The following is a 14756-nucleotide window of genomic DNA, read 5'->3' as shown; positions in this document are numbered from 1 at the left end:
ATAACTTATTCGATATTCGCTTCTTTAAAAATTTTAATTTATTAGTGTTGTGAATTAAAAACTTCTATAATAGATTTTTATAAAACAATTGGCCAGTCTATTAAATTTAATTCTTGATGACTAAAGATCATCGTCATATTTAATTAATTTTCTGGCTATTTTCCACGATTCTGTTCAGGATAAGTATATTTTATTTTTATTTAATATTTTAAATTAAAGCTAATAATAAAATATTTGTTAGTTACAATCTATATACATTGTATATACATTTATACATATAAGTATATACATAAATGATTATTACATTAAAAAAAATAAATGATATTTATCAGTGTCTAAATATAATTTTTAAAAAATTTGCGATAATAAATCATCTTATTCAGTGGAACATTAAGCTGTTCTATTGTCAATTTTTACATTCAATTCAATTTACATTTTAAAACTCATCTTCATATAAATAATTTTTTTTTAATACACAATTACAGATGTATCACCTGTATGCAACAATAAAATATAAAAACCCACTATAACAATCTAATCGCCGACTAATCAAATTTAATTACAAAAAAAAAGTTTTTTTTAATTATTTATACAGACTTTGAAAAATTACTATTGAATAATGATTGGAATTTTTTTATTCAACGTATAGATTAATTTATAAAAACAAATCATAAAAAAAAATTATTACGAATTTTTCAAGACAAAATAAGAACTTGAACTAAATTTTTTTTTCTTTTAATAAAATGAAAAATAGTATTATAGTTTAATCCAAATTAAAGATGTGTGTATATATTTATATATATGTAGCAATAAAAAAATGAAATGTAAGATTGAGAGAGTATAAAGAACCTAAATGGGCGTGATAATAGGCGGAGTTTAAATCCCCTTTTTTTTCACCTCAGTAACAAACTGAAGGCGAATAAAAAACTAAAACTAAAAATAAAATTTATAATTATTTATATTTGAAAATTCTTGTGTTCTTATATTACTTATAAAATTTGAATAATTTAACATCATCATTAAACATAAATCTCACAATTTATGAAAAATAATATTTATAGTCTTCTTCCCTAAAAGTCTTTTTTAAAAATGAACAGTTAAAGATATTGATTTAGATTTTTTCATTAACTATTTAAAACATTAAACAATAATTTCGATATTGATAGATTGAGTAATTCATTAATCGTATATTTAATGGCATTAAATTTTTGTAGGATTGTATGCAGGTCGTATTAATTTGATTTGGTAGTGCGATGTTTGATCCTTTGGACTAAACTGTAGATCCTGCAGACGTTTATATTGTGACTGTAGTCCTTCCATTCCATTTCCCTTGGAATTAGTAGTTCCCCCTCTTAGTAAATTCTAAATGCACATACTGGTTGTGTTTCGTTACTGCACGTGCTAGTCACACCGAAACAAACTGATGGTAGTAGGGGAGATTCGAGGATGCCAGTCTTTCCCCGACCACGATACTGAAGAGATCCTTTGACGCGATCCGATATTTTTTATAATTTCTTTCGTTAAAATATATCATTTTTTTTTACTCTAATTTTTTAAACCTACTGATATATTTTTTTGTTTTAAATTATTTCCAATTTATTATTTTCCAATTATTTTAATAAAAGTGTATTTAATTATCTTATCGAGTGTTTTGGAGTTGATTAAAAAGTAATTAATTGATAAATTAAGTGATTTTTTAAAATGGAAATAAAATTTTTTAAAAATTATTAATTAAAATGTTCGACATTAAAATGAAGGTAAATTTTTTAATTTATTTTAATAATTAATGAGCCGTCGGATACATTAATCAATATCGATTAAATAAATTCTATTAAAAAAATTTTTAATTGAATTAATAGTTACAATTAAAAATAATAAATTATTAATTGATGTGTTTAATTTAAATTAATTAATTTTAATTAAATTATTTTGTTTTTTAGATGGAAATTCAAACTGACGAGAGCTCTTTGGACTTAATCAGTAGCCCAAGCAGTATATCAAGTGTTAAAAAAGAACTAATAAATAATAATAATAATAATAGTTTGAGTAGTCTAAATAGTAATGGAGAATCATTGGATAATGAGAGTATTGATATGAACTGTGGTAGATGTGGTGAAAGTATTAATGAACGTACAGTGCTTTGTGTTGGGGGTAGAAGGTGGCATTCTAAATGTCTAAGATGTTATGTTTGTGCTCGATCACTTAACGATCAACATTCATGTTTTCTAAGAGGGATGAAACTTTACTGCCGACATGATTACGTACTGTAAGTACACATTATCTTATTATGTATATGTTTACTTTATTTAATTTATTTTTAAAATGATCTAATTGTATCCTCATCATTAGCAAGTTTTTTTCACACAAACGTATAGAAATATATATAATATATATATGAAATAAGAAAAAAATATTTATTATTATTATCACTCTCTATCATTTTGCTATTATATCTCAATATTCATCGTATTAAATAATAATCATGTATAAGTAGACCAATTACGTGATAATAATATTCTAACTAAATATTTAAATAATTTTAAGGCTTGAACAAAAGTTGAGACGAATTTTTATTTTACTCTAAATTAAATTATATTTTTTTTTATCACTTATTAAGTTAAAGGAGTTGAAAACACGTGTAAGCAGGTTAAAATAGTCGTGAGATGAATTAGTGTTGTAACATCGAATTCGATTAATCGATATTTTTGTTTCGATTGTCGATATTTTTTAATCGATTGTAAAGAATTTGGTTAATCGACAAAAAATCGATTTCATTTTTTAAAAGCGATTTTTTAACATCGACTTTTTCATAAATAGCTTTCATTTAAATTTGTTATGAAAATATAAATTTTTTGTTTCAAATTTAGAAATATTATTCTTGGTTAAAGAAAAAATATAGTAGATATCTATATAGATATATAGTTATTAGCAAGAAAATTTGTAACTAATTAAAACACTTTTAAAATCCATGAAACAAGTAATAATTTTCTATTTTAAGCTTCACAGAAATCCTAGAACTTTTTATTATTAAATGTACAAATGAAACCTCAATTTGAAAATTGAATGAACAAATGATTGATACAAAGTACAGTCGGACCTCGTTATGACTATCATTCTGTCTTTTCCATAAACCAGATATCGCGATCGTTTGAGAGATAAACTAATAGTCTTATAACGAGGTCTTACTGTATTCATAAAAAATATAATTTTAATTATTTGGCTATGATTCATATATATACCCTCGTAGGATTCAGATATATACACTCATATACCCTTGTAGGAAAAAAAATATTGACAACGGGGCTGGTCTTGGCACAATACTGGGCTACTCAGGCTCGGCCTCCAAAGGTTGGTCCGAGATCCGACCAACGTTCAAGTGACGAGCCTCGGTTCGTCAGTCTTGTGCCAAGATACAGCTAATACTCAAGCGACAATTCTTGGTTTGCCAGTTTTGGGGCAAGATTCAGCCAACATTCAATTGACGAGCGTTGGCTTGCCAGTCTTGGGCCAAAATTCAGTCAATACTCAAGTAACCAGCCCTGGTTTACTAGTCTAAACAACAAATTGTATCTAAAAACCTGCGGCTTCTATGTATAGCGTATAATAGCCTAGTAGATAAGACACTTGCCTTGCAGTCATGAAGGACCAGGTTCGAGGCCCAGCAAATACAAAAAAAAATTAGTTCCATCGATCTACCCGATTTATCTATTGTACAAATTTATTTCAATATGTTACCATCACGCACAAATCTTCTAATATTTTTTTTTTTTTTATTTATTTCTAATAAGCGTAAGTGATTGTTTAGCTACAGTTTTGGCACAATACTGGCTCTCGATATTGGGCCAATACTAAGATGCTGTCTTGGCACAATACTGTCTCTCAAGTTTGGCTTAGTGTTATCATTTCGATGCTTAGATAGACTTGGACCAAGCTTGGATTTCAAGCTTTCCCTAGAGTTTATAAATCTTTCGCCAAACCTCGGCCAAACTTGGGCCTATCGTTTTTTCCTACAAGAGATATACACTCTTTTGCTATGAAAAACATAAATTACCAATTTTCAATACAAACTATCGCTCCAATTTATTGCATGAATTACTTATTTACTATAAAGTTGCACATAGTTAGAACAAACAAGATTAAATCAATCATATTATATTCATTATGTATTAAATAACCACAACCTATATCTAATAAAAGAGCTTATAACATGACATTTAACCAGTGATACAACCGATAGGTTTTAGAAAAGACTTAAGACTGGCTACCTCAGTAGGCATCGAAATCCGTGAATAATCATTTGTTTATCTTAAATCACTGTAAATAAGAAGCATGACAGTGTTGTTATAACTTACAAGTGATATCTTTCGGAGTTTCAGATTTTAAACCTGTTTGACATTTAACTTATATACATATATATGTATCCTATCCTAAGCTACTCCACATAAATACATCATCTCGTTCTTAAATCGGTCTTCAGTCCGGATTTCACTGACACTGACACATACCATCATACACTAAATTCAAAACCAAAACTATATCTATAAACTATAACAGAATAAAAAAATATATATATCTCAATGAAATAGGGATTATTATTATCACGTGGGCTCATGACTTGCTAAATAGAAAACTTCATTTTAGTTTTCGTAAACCCAAGACCCAGGACCTTTTACTTTTTTACATCAACCAAAAATAAAGTAGCGTTTAAAAAAAAGAAAAAAAAAGTCTCAAGTCATTTCTTTAAAATTTTTTTTTCTATACATATATATTTTATCTTTTGAATAAAGTTATATATTTCTTATAAGTGATTTCTTAATGTCAAATGAATGACAATCGTGTGAACAATTTTTATATATATATATATATATATATATATATATATATATATATATATATATATATATACATGCATAACAATTGAATAAATCTTTTGAAATAAATACTGAAAGGATTGAAATAAATATTTAAAAAATTTTTTAATAAATTATTTTTTTATGCGAATGAAAGAAAAAAAATTGATATTGATATTAAAATAATTATTCATATATTTATATATTTATTGAGAGAAAAAAAAATAAGTTGGGCAACATATCCAAAAAAGAATGTGGAATTAAATTCAAGTATGTGGCATATATATATATATATATATATATATATGTATATATATATATATATATATATATACATATATATATATATATATATATATATATATATATATATATATATATTTAAAATTGGAGAAATCGATGATATTTTTTTTCATTGACATAAATATTATGTAGATGTGATGGAGTATTTCTATGATGTAATTAATGATCTTTCGAACACCAATCGTGTGTCTGACACTTTGCCGCTGGGACCTCACATGCTGTGATAGCTTATTGGTATTATATTACACATCAAAGAATCCTCTGCTCAATATACATGTGATTTGTATTATATTTAATGATGATGCACACGAGTGATCACTTATGACCTATAAGTCAATAAGTCTAACCTATTCGCTGCATTTTTTAGTCTTGTCATTTAGATGATTAGAGAAAGTGTGAACTTATCAAATTTATTTTATTTTTAAAATCAATTACTTTTTATATCTTTCATATGAATGATTTATAATTTTCATTATTTATTTTATTTTATTAAAAAGTTATATTATTGTTACTCGAGGAGATTGGATCCGAGCTTCAGGCCATCGGGTTGCAAAACTTATTTTGTTATTTTATTGTCCCTGATTAAGAAATCTAATTTGGAATGATTTGAAATTACATGGCTCTAAATCATTTAGAATCATTTCAAATTGTCTGAATTATTTTGCTTTCGAGTATAAATTTTGGAATTAATCATTTTAAATCATATTGAATTAAAAAATAACCAAATATTATTTTCTGATTTGAGATTATTTAAAATGATTTGAACTCTCAAATAATTTCAAATTAAATCCGATTAAAAAATAATATCGCAATTTCTGGTTCCTCGGGCAATTCAGAATTATTTGAAATAATTTAAACGCTTGAATCATTTCAAATTAAATTGAATTAGAAAATTATATCGCAATTTCTGGTTCATAATTTTATGATTTAAAGTAGTTCGAAGTTGAGAATTTTAAATTATTTGAAATTATACTTTTATAATATGATACAATATGAAATAATTTAGATTTTTTAAATAATTTCAAATTAGATTTTTAAATCAGGAGTGGTAACTTTTTAAAAATTAATATTTGAAACTAACGATTGTTATATATTTTATCAATTAAAAAAAAGTAAAAGAAAATTATCGATTCAGAAAATAAAATTTTTAAAATTGTATAGTAACGGGTTTGGGTACACGGAAAAAAATAATGCTCAAAATTTTAATAGTTTGTAGTTTATTTTCGACCTAAAATTAATATATACGATACTAATATCAAACCAGGATCATAACATATTACAAAATGACTATTATTTATATTAAAATTTGATACACATAGAAGAACAAAATTTGTAATTTCGAATATTAAAATTAATATAAAAAAGAATCGATAAATTGCTATCCACAGTTATTACTATTCAAATAAACATAGAAAAATTTAAAAAATTTACCACTTATTCGATTTATGTATATAATAAATTAATTTATAATAACGAATGAATAGCATTTTGTATTAACTATTATTCAATGGGATATACTTTTAAATAAGAGTTAAAAGTTTTGGGTATTTTTATGAGCAGAAAATCAGTATCTAGTATACTAATTTTTCATTTTATTATTTACCACTTATTCGATTTATGTATATATTGTAAATTCATTTATAATGACGAATAAATGATATTTTAAGCTAATAATTGATCAGTGATATCGAATTTATAAAATAAAAGTTAGTAACTTTTGCCATTTTTGGCTAAAAAAATCAGTATCTAAGATACCAATTCTTAATTTGACCAATCATTACTTTTTAATAGATTATGTCATAAATTAATTAACTTTCAATAATAAGTCACGTATTATACCTAAAAGTAATAATATTTACTTACTTTTTGAAATAATTGTTAGTAGTTTTTCGGCATCTACAAAAATTAGTAAATTACTTTACATTAAGTATATATAATAGTAGTAATTATTGATAACAGATTCTACTTTTTACTATTATTTATCAATTTTTAATATTCTGTTTCTTCCGTGTAGTTAAGATTTATGAGAACAATTTAAAAAAAATAGAATATCTGATACATGTAGAAGCTGATTTAAAAAATAGTTAAAACATGAATCTGACTTGTCTGTCAATACAACTGAAACGAATATGAGATACCATGTAACAATAATTGCATGGAAATAATGATTTATACCGGAGCATCACACCGAATAATATTAATCCTTTTATATCTCTCTAAAGTCGTAGGAACCTTAACTAAACTCTTACGACTATACTTTTTTCTTGCATTCTATTCTACATATGTGGGTGCCGAATTACAAGAGTCATGGATAAGTCATTCTAGCTTCTCCTCCTCTTTTACCTCTTTTTTTATTTCTATCTCTTTTATATATATATATATATATATATATATATATATATATATATGAGTGTTGGCTGTTATGTTATGCTTGAAGTTAAATCGAGACTTGGAGTGTCAGGATAAAAAAGTCTTCATGGAGAAATAAAGAGCAAGAGAAGAATTTGCCTCGTAAGGGTCGTGCGGCCAGCTGTGATCTCCTTTTGATCTTACATATATACATATTCACATATATATTATAATACATATATAAGTATCTTTTACCCGTGAGAGCCGAGTCTTAAATTAATAAATGTAACTGTTATTATATATTTATTTATCGAAATAATATTAAAAAATTCCCTTCAAACTAGGGATTTCCAATCCCCCATAATGGGGGGCCCGGGTAATTAATATTTATAAAAAAAAAATTTAATTTTTGAATTGTTTAAAAAAAAGAGTTAAGTGAACAAGTCGGATCGACTTGATAAAAAGTTGTTTTAAAAATCGAAAAGATAATTCCTTGAGTATGTATATGTGGAATATGGATGTATGTACACATAAGGATATGTGTATTTATATGTTTAATATATATGTGGTTGCTTAACTTAATCCCCGAGTGACTTATAGGACCGACCCATGGAAGAACAAATGAATAAATTAGGGCGGGGCGGTATATGGTAGCTGCCGTACATCCCTTGAAGATTTATATAGATACCCCTTAGGCGGTGCCAATATATATGCATACACATATATATATATATATATATATATATATATATATATATATATATATATATATATATATATATATATGTATGTATATTTTGCTAATATTATAAGCATGCCTTCATATTTTTTTATTTCTTTTTTTCTTTTTTCTTCATCGTATATTTCGTATACATTTATATATTCATCTTTACAGATACTTTTAAATGCATATTCATATATATAAACTTATTAGATTTTTATATCTATATATTTCATCAGACCCAAATATATAATTTTATTTATTTCAAGAAATTTTAACTACAGAAATTAAGTAAAAAAAATTTTGTCAATGATATTAAAATTTTTTTTGGGTTCAATCTAGTTACAATAATTCTTATAAATATTTTTTGAATTAATAAGTGAAACATAATTTTACATAAGTCAGTTAGATTTTAGTGGAAAAAAAAGTGTGACAAATTTGTTTATTTGACCATTTTTTCGACGGTTTGTCTAGGCGTGATCGCGAATAATTATCATAATAAATAGACAAAAGATATTATGGATGACTTAACATTCTAGTTACATAAAAAAATTTATCTCGTGGATTAACTTTGCATATTTTTCCATACATCAATAAAAAAATTTATATGCACATATATCAATATATTTTATTTTATTATCACTGTTAAAAAATCCAAGAGTTAATTTCGAACTGTCATTGCTAAATTTATTTAGGGTTTTATTTTAGTAAAAATAAATTTAATTTCTCTAGAGTTAGATTTTTTTTTTATCTTAAATATACGTTTTCCAATTAAAGTATTTTTAAAATGTAATCGAAATTTTATAATATTGAATTTTGGATTCTGATTGTAATTTATTCTGACTCATTTCACCCCGGTTTTATTAAACTTTATTTTTTTTTTAAATAATCAACTTATTATATAATATTAAATTAAATCAAAATTAATAAATTAATAAATTTTTTTGATGAATTCAAAATAGTAATTAATTAAATTACGAATCTTCGTATTGAAGAAATAGTGAAATGATTACGAGATAATTTAGGAATAGTGTCCTTGGACAGATTCAAATTCATAAATGAATATTGATATAAAATAATTTAAAAAATAATAATTAATTCACTTAATTAACGATTCTAATTAAGAAATCCATATGAAATAGTATAATTAACTTTCGAATAAATATATAAGTCAAAATAATAAATCAAAACTTGCAGAATTAATGTTGGAAGATATAAATTTTAATATTTAAAATATTGATAATTTATTATACGCATGCACATTAATTGAAATCAGCAAAAAAAATTATAGAGCAAAAATAATTTTTTTGAGAATCTCATACTTCGTAAATTTGATTATTGCTTCGATTAAAATTGTGACAGATTTTTGTCAAAATATATGACAAAAAATTGATAATTTGTATTTGTTTTTTTTTTTAATTGTTATTAAACAGTAAAATAATTTGTTTTAGAACATTTGGAATAAAATGCGGGAAATGTGATCGAAGCGTTGGAGCTGGAGACTGGGTACGGCGAGCAAAAGAACGAGTTTATCATCTGGCTTGTTTTGCGTGCGACGCTTGTTCAAGACAACTTTCAACTGGAGAACAATTTGCTTTGCTGGATGCTCGATTACTTTGCAAATCCCATTATTTGGATATAGTTGAAGGAAACAATACTTCATCTTCAGAAGACTGTGATTCGGAAAATGGCGGCAAGTGTAGTAAAACAAAACGAGTGAGAACGACCTTTACTGAAGAACAGTTGTCTATTCTTCAAGCAAATTTTCAACTAGATAGTAATCCTGATGGCCAGGATCTTGAAAGAATTGCTCATGTTACTGGTCTTAGTAAAAGAGTTACCCAAGTTTGGTTTCAAAATTCAAGAGCCAGACAAAAAAAACACAGTGGAAAAGTTAAAACACAAAGTAAGTTTTTTTTATTAATAAACAAATTCAATTTATGATTAATTTTTTTAAATTTCATTTACAAATAGAGGGATAGGTCCTTGTAGTTTTTAATGATTTAAAAGATTTAGACCGATAGTCATTACTTGAATTTGGGTTTGTGTCCTTTACTTGTAGACTACATAGAAGTGATTTAAAGTGAAATTCAGGGTTACGGAAATTTTTTGTGTAGCTGGAGACATCGTAATTTAAAAAATTAACAAATTTTATTTTAATTTAATTTTCAAAGTAAAAATAAATAAATAATTTTCATTTTTTATTAAATAGCAAACTTTTAAAATAGTTTTGATGTATGGTAAGCTCCTATACCTGCTCAGTACCATTAGTTGTTCACTTTAACTGTTTAAAGCGTTTTTTTATAATTTTTATAAAAAAAAATTACAACTAAAAATATTATTATTGATAAATAATTATTTGTGAATCTAAATATATTAAAATATCATGTATCAAATTATTTTATAATAGATTATAAATTTAAATTAAATGACTGTTTTCAAAATCGCGCTCAGCCGGGCATTTTTTACTTAAACGTTCATTCGTTACATTAAATTTAGGGTACGTCAAACTTTTTAAGAATTGTTTTAACTATATCTTATTAAATACATTTTTAAAATTTATGAAATTTTATATTATGAAAGAATAAAGTAGTATAATTTATAAGTTATTTTTCAAATCAATAAACTTATGATAGTTTAATTGATATTGTCTTTGAGCGACTATAGGGCCATGTGTTGATTGAATAATGGGACATGACAATTTTTAGTGAGCGACTATGGGTGCACTCAAGGACCTTATTTAAAAAACTAATAATAATTAATTATCAAAATTATTCTTCAAACCAAAATTTTATTCTAATACTCGAAACTTCAAAAAAAAACTATTAAAAAAAAATATGATTTTTCATTTTATTTATTAATTTATATTTAGTGATTTAATCTCACTCCAATTGAAAGTGAGCGGGTATGAGGGCTTTTACCTTAAATTAATAATTTGAAACTTAATAATTTTTCATTATTTAATTCAATTTTTTTGTAAATTATTGATATTATAAAATAATTATAATTAAATGTCGCAGATGAAAAATAATTTCCTTTAACTTAAAAATGCAGTCAATTTAAATTTATCAAAAAAAATCGTTGTCTTTTCTTTTTAGTTAAAATTTTTTAGCAATCGAAATTTAAATTTATACACTGTAAAAAATCACCGGGGTAAGTCCAAGCGGTGTAGGTGTTAAAATCGGCGGTATTAAATTTCAACACCGAAAGCGGTGTAAAAATAACGTCGCCGCCGGTGTAAATATTTTGTACCGGTGTTAAAAAAAATTTTCCGGTGTTAAAATAACGCCACCGCCGGTGTAGATATTCTTTACTGGTGTTAAAATATTTTATTTTGTGAATATTTTTACTTACTCGATCACTATACTTGTTAATAAATGATATTTTTAATTCATTTTCATAAAGAACTGACATTGTTTGTGTTTTATAATCTTTAAAGTTCATTCTCCAAGCGGACCAGTTTACCCTGCTTTTACACCGGTTACCCCGTTTTCACACTGGTATTTTTAACATCGGTATTTTTAACACCGGTAAATTACTCCTCCTACACCGGTGTGATTTCATTTTTACACCGGGCGGAGTTAAAATGAGTCTATTTTTAACACCGCTCTTTTTACAGTGTATGGAAGAAGAATAGTGGAAAAATTAAATGTATATCTACGATTTCTTACGTTTCAAAAATATCAGCAAAGTCTCCCTACTTCAAAACTGTAAAAATTACATAATTTCTGAGGCGTAGCAACTATTATATTTTTTTCTATCAACTATATATTTATCAATTAAGAACAGTTGAAAAATAATAAGAAACTGACATTTTCAAGTTTCATTCAACTAAAAATACATAAGAAACTGTAAAATTTAGTATTTATAATTATAATTACCTTGTTACAAGAAGTAGTATCAATTAGTACAGTGCAAATTATAATATTTGAATTTTTCTTACATAAGTGCCCTGTTTTTGCACTCAAAACTGTAGTCTTCCCACTGCTCTTTTTTCGTGTACATTACAAACTCCGAAATGTTTTAAAAAAAATATCTAATTAATTAAAAAAAAAATTTACTTCAAGTATTCAATCACATTTTTATCCCCCTGATAATTAATATTCAAACCATAGACCAGACATAAAATAAAAACAAAAAAATTTATAAAAATAAACAACCCCGCGTAAAACAAACTATAATCTACAGTAACCATAATTTCTAGTGAATACAAGCAGAAGGTTGTAATAAAATAAAATAATTTACAGTGCATCAATCTTCACCAGTATTACATCACCATCCAAGTGATCTCTATTCCGGGGGCGTGAACATGGGCACTTACTTCACCGGCTACCAGGGTAGTAGCACAAGCAGCGAGAGTCCTGACAGTCCCCTCACACCCTTGACACCACTGACGCCGTTGACCCCAACAACGCCTACCCATTTGCAGCCCCAATTTTGTCACTAAAGGGATATATAATTTACGGGTTCCTCGATCCCATTCCCGTTCTCATTTCATTCCAAATCCAAAAGGCGTATAAATATCACTCTATGTTACTTTTCTTTTAAAATTCTCTACCCGCTGAGAGACACTTTTTTCTACGTTTCTTCTTTAAGAATAAGGACTTTCTGGAGTACAATTATTTTTAGGACTCACCAGGTAGTCTTTTTTTAAATACAAACACAGCTCTTAAGAATACGCTGTGGGATAAAGAAATAAATATATATATATATATATACATATATATTACTGCATTTTTAAAAAATTCAAAAGCATTATTAATAACCGTGAATAAAGCAACATTGTGTATATTTATATTATTCTTAAGTATTTACTGTATATAATATTAATTATTTGTAAATTTTTTATTTTTTTTTATTTTTATATTTTATTGTGAATTAAATGTTTCAATTATTATTTTATAATACGGTTAATAATTAATCGTACTTATTAATAAAAAAATCTTTTATTGTTATATATTTGTTTATTTATTTATTTATAAATTTATAATCCTTATTGAATTAAACGTGTGGAGTAAATAAAATAATAGTATAAGTATCAGGAACTTGGACAGGAAAATATTCAGTGCTAGATTTTTAAATGTTGCAACGTTTCGTTGTATTTCACAACTTCATCAGGCAAACTGTACCAATGAAAACAGAATATTATTCAACAATATGATAAAATTAACAAAAGTATAACTTAAAAAATATTAAAAATCTTACATTTAGGGGGGATAGCCACTGTGAAGATAACAAAAATAGATGATTTTCGGGAATTTTTTTGACTGGGATAATAAAGAAATTCGGGGATTGGGTTATTTGTTTTATAAAGTATACATTGAAGATAATTCTCCTAAATTTTTATTAAAAAATATTGTGTTGTTATAAAGTTATAAGCATTTTTTTGGAGCACCAAAAAAATTTCCCCCACCACGGTCTCATTTCTAACTCAAAAACGGATTATTTGAAATGAAAAATCCAAACCGCGTTGTAACCTGTATGCATGTGGTTATCTTTCCACCTAGGAGATTTTGAAAATTTGGATTTGAAAAAAAATGGCGACATATTAAAAATTTTTTCGTTTTTTATTTTTATTTTTTTGGATTCAAACAGCCTTAAAAAATCTGAAAAATCAAAATTTTTTAAATTTCTTACGTGCAACTTTAGCTATTGAATAGACGAATACGGGAAAAAAAGTTGCGAATCGGTCCATATTTATGCAAATTACAGATGAGACCAGTTCAAAAAAAGTAGTTTCGAAAAAAACACATTTAGAGTTTTTAGTTAATGCAACGGTCAGTTGACGCGCTGTCACAAAAATGACTAACTCGCAAAATATTTGGAACTTTCATATAATACTCTAGATATATATTTTTGAGTATATAAATTTTGAATTAATAAAAAAAAAAAATTGTTTTTTTCAAATTCCACAGTGGCTATCCCCCTTAAGGTTAACACTGTTGTGTGTCAAAGTTAACTCCGAAAGATTTCATCGTTTTAAAAGATATAAATAAAGTCAGACACCTGACAACCATTATACTGAGAAACAGTAAATATCTATTCCACCAAAACAATTTAATTAACAAATTTTTATTTTATTTAAAAAATTACAATAATCGCAAAACAGAATTTTTTCCTGTCCAAGTTCCTGATACTTATGCTATTATATTTAACATCATGGATGAGAACTTAACTCTTAAATAAAATAATAAATAATTATTTGCGTGCAATATATTTATAGATTACAATAGTAAGTTTATACAATATTTACATTTTATATTATAGTCTTAATACTCGAATAATTTTTTTTTTTTTTTTTTTATAAAGATTTAAAATTTATTGAGTATTTATATTTATCTATTAATTGTGCAGTTATTTATTATATTGATTTCTACTTAGCATTTATTTAAAAACAAAGTTTTTAAAGCGATTTTTACTTCGTCTATTAATTTATAGATTTACTAAAAAAATGAATCGTTAAGATTTCTCTTTTAAATAAAATAACATGTCGGAATGTTTTTTAAAAATTTGAGACAGTGTAAAAATTAAAA

General features: G+C 25.4%; 1 protein-coding gene across 1 annotated transcript; it reads left to right on the top strand.

Annotated features, from left to right (window-relative positions):
• Positions 1–1420: 1420 nt before the first annotated feature.
• Positions 1421–12968, top strand: LOC103568409 (LIM/homeobox protein Awh). The gene is made up of 4 exons (XM_008545253.2): positions 1421–1757; positions 1941–2266; positions 9675–10129; positions 12471–12968. The coding sequence occupies exons 1-4, from the start codon at positions 1737–1739 to the stop codon at positions 12668–12670; spliced, it is 1002 nt and encodes a 333-aa protein (XP_008543475.1). The 5' UTR covers positions 1421–1736; the 3' UTR covers positions 12671–12968.
• Positions 12969–14756: the final 1788 nt, after the last annotated feature.

The sequence above is a fragment of the Microplitis demolitor genome, chromosome 1, assembly GCF_026212275.2.
Source record: "Microplitis demolitor isolate Queensland-Clemson2020A chromosome 1, iyMicDemo2.1a, whole genome shotgun sequence".
In the NCBI taxonomy this organism is placed as follows: Eukaryota; Metazoa; Arthropoda; class Insecta; order Hymenoptera; family Braconidae; genus Microplitis; species Microplitis demolitor.
Note: the sequence above shows the minus strand (reverse complement) of the source record. Positions and strands in the feature narration are given on the sequence as shown.

Excerpts from the sequence above, each read along its gene's own strand:
- LOC103568409 (XM_008545253.2), top strand. The coding sequence starts at position 1,737 with ATGTTCGACATTAAAATGAAG. Across the intron at positions 2,267-9,674 it reads TGCCGACATGATTACGTACT|AACATTTGGAATAAAATGCG; the intron begins GTAAGTACACAT and ends AATTTGTTTTAG. Across the intron at positions 10,130-12,470 it reads TGGAAAAGTTAAAACACAAA|TGCATCAATCTTCACCAGTA; the intron begins GTAAGTTTTTTT and ends AATAATTTACAG.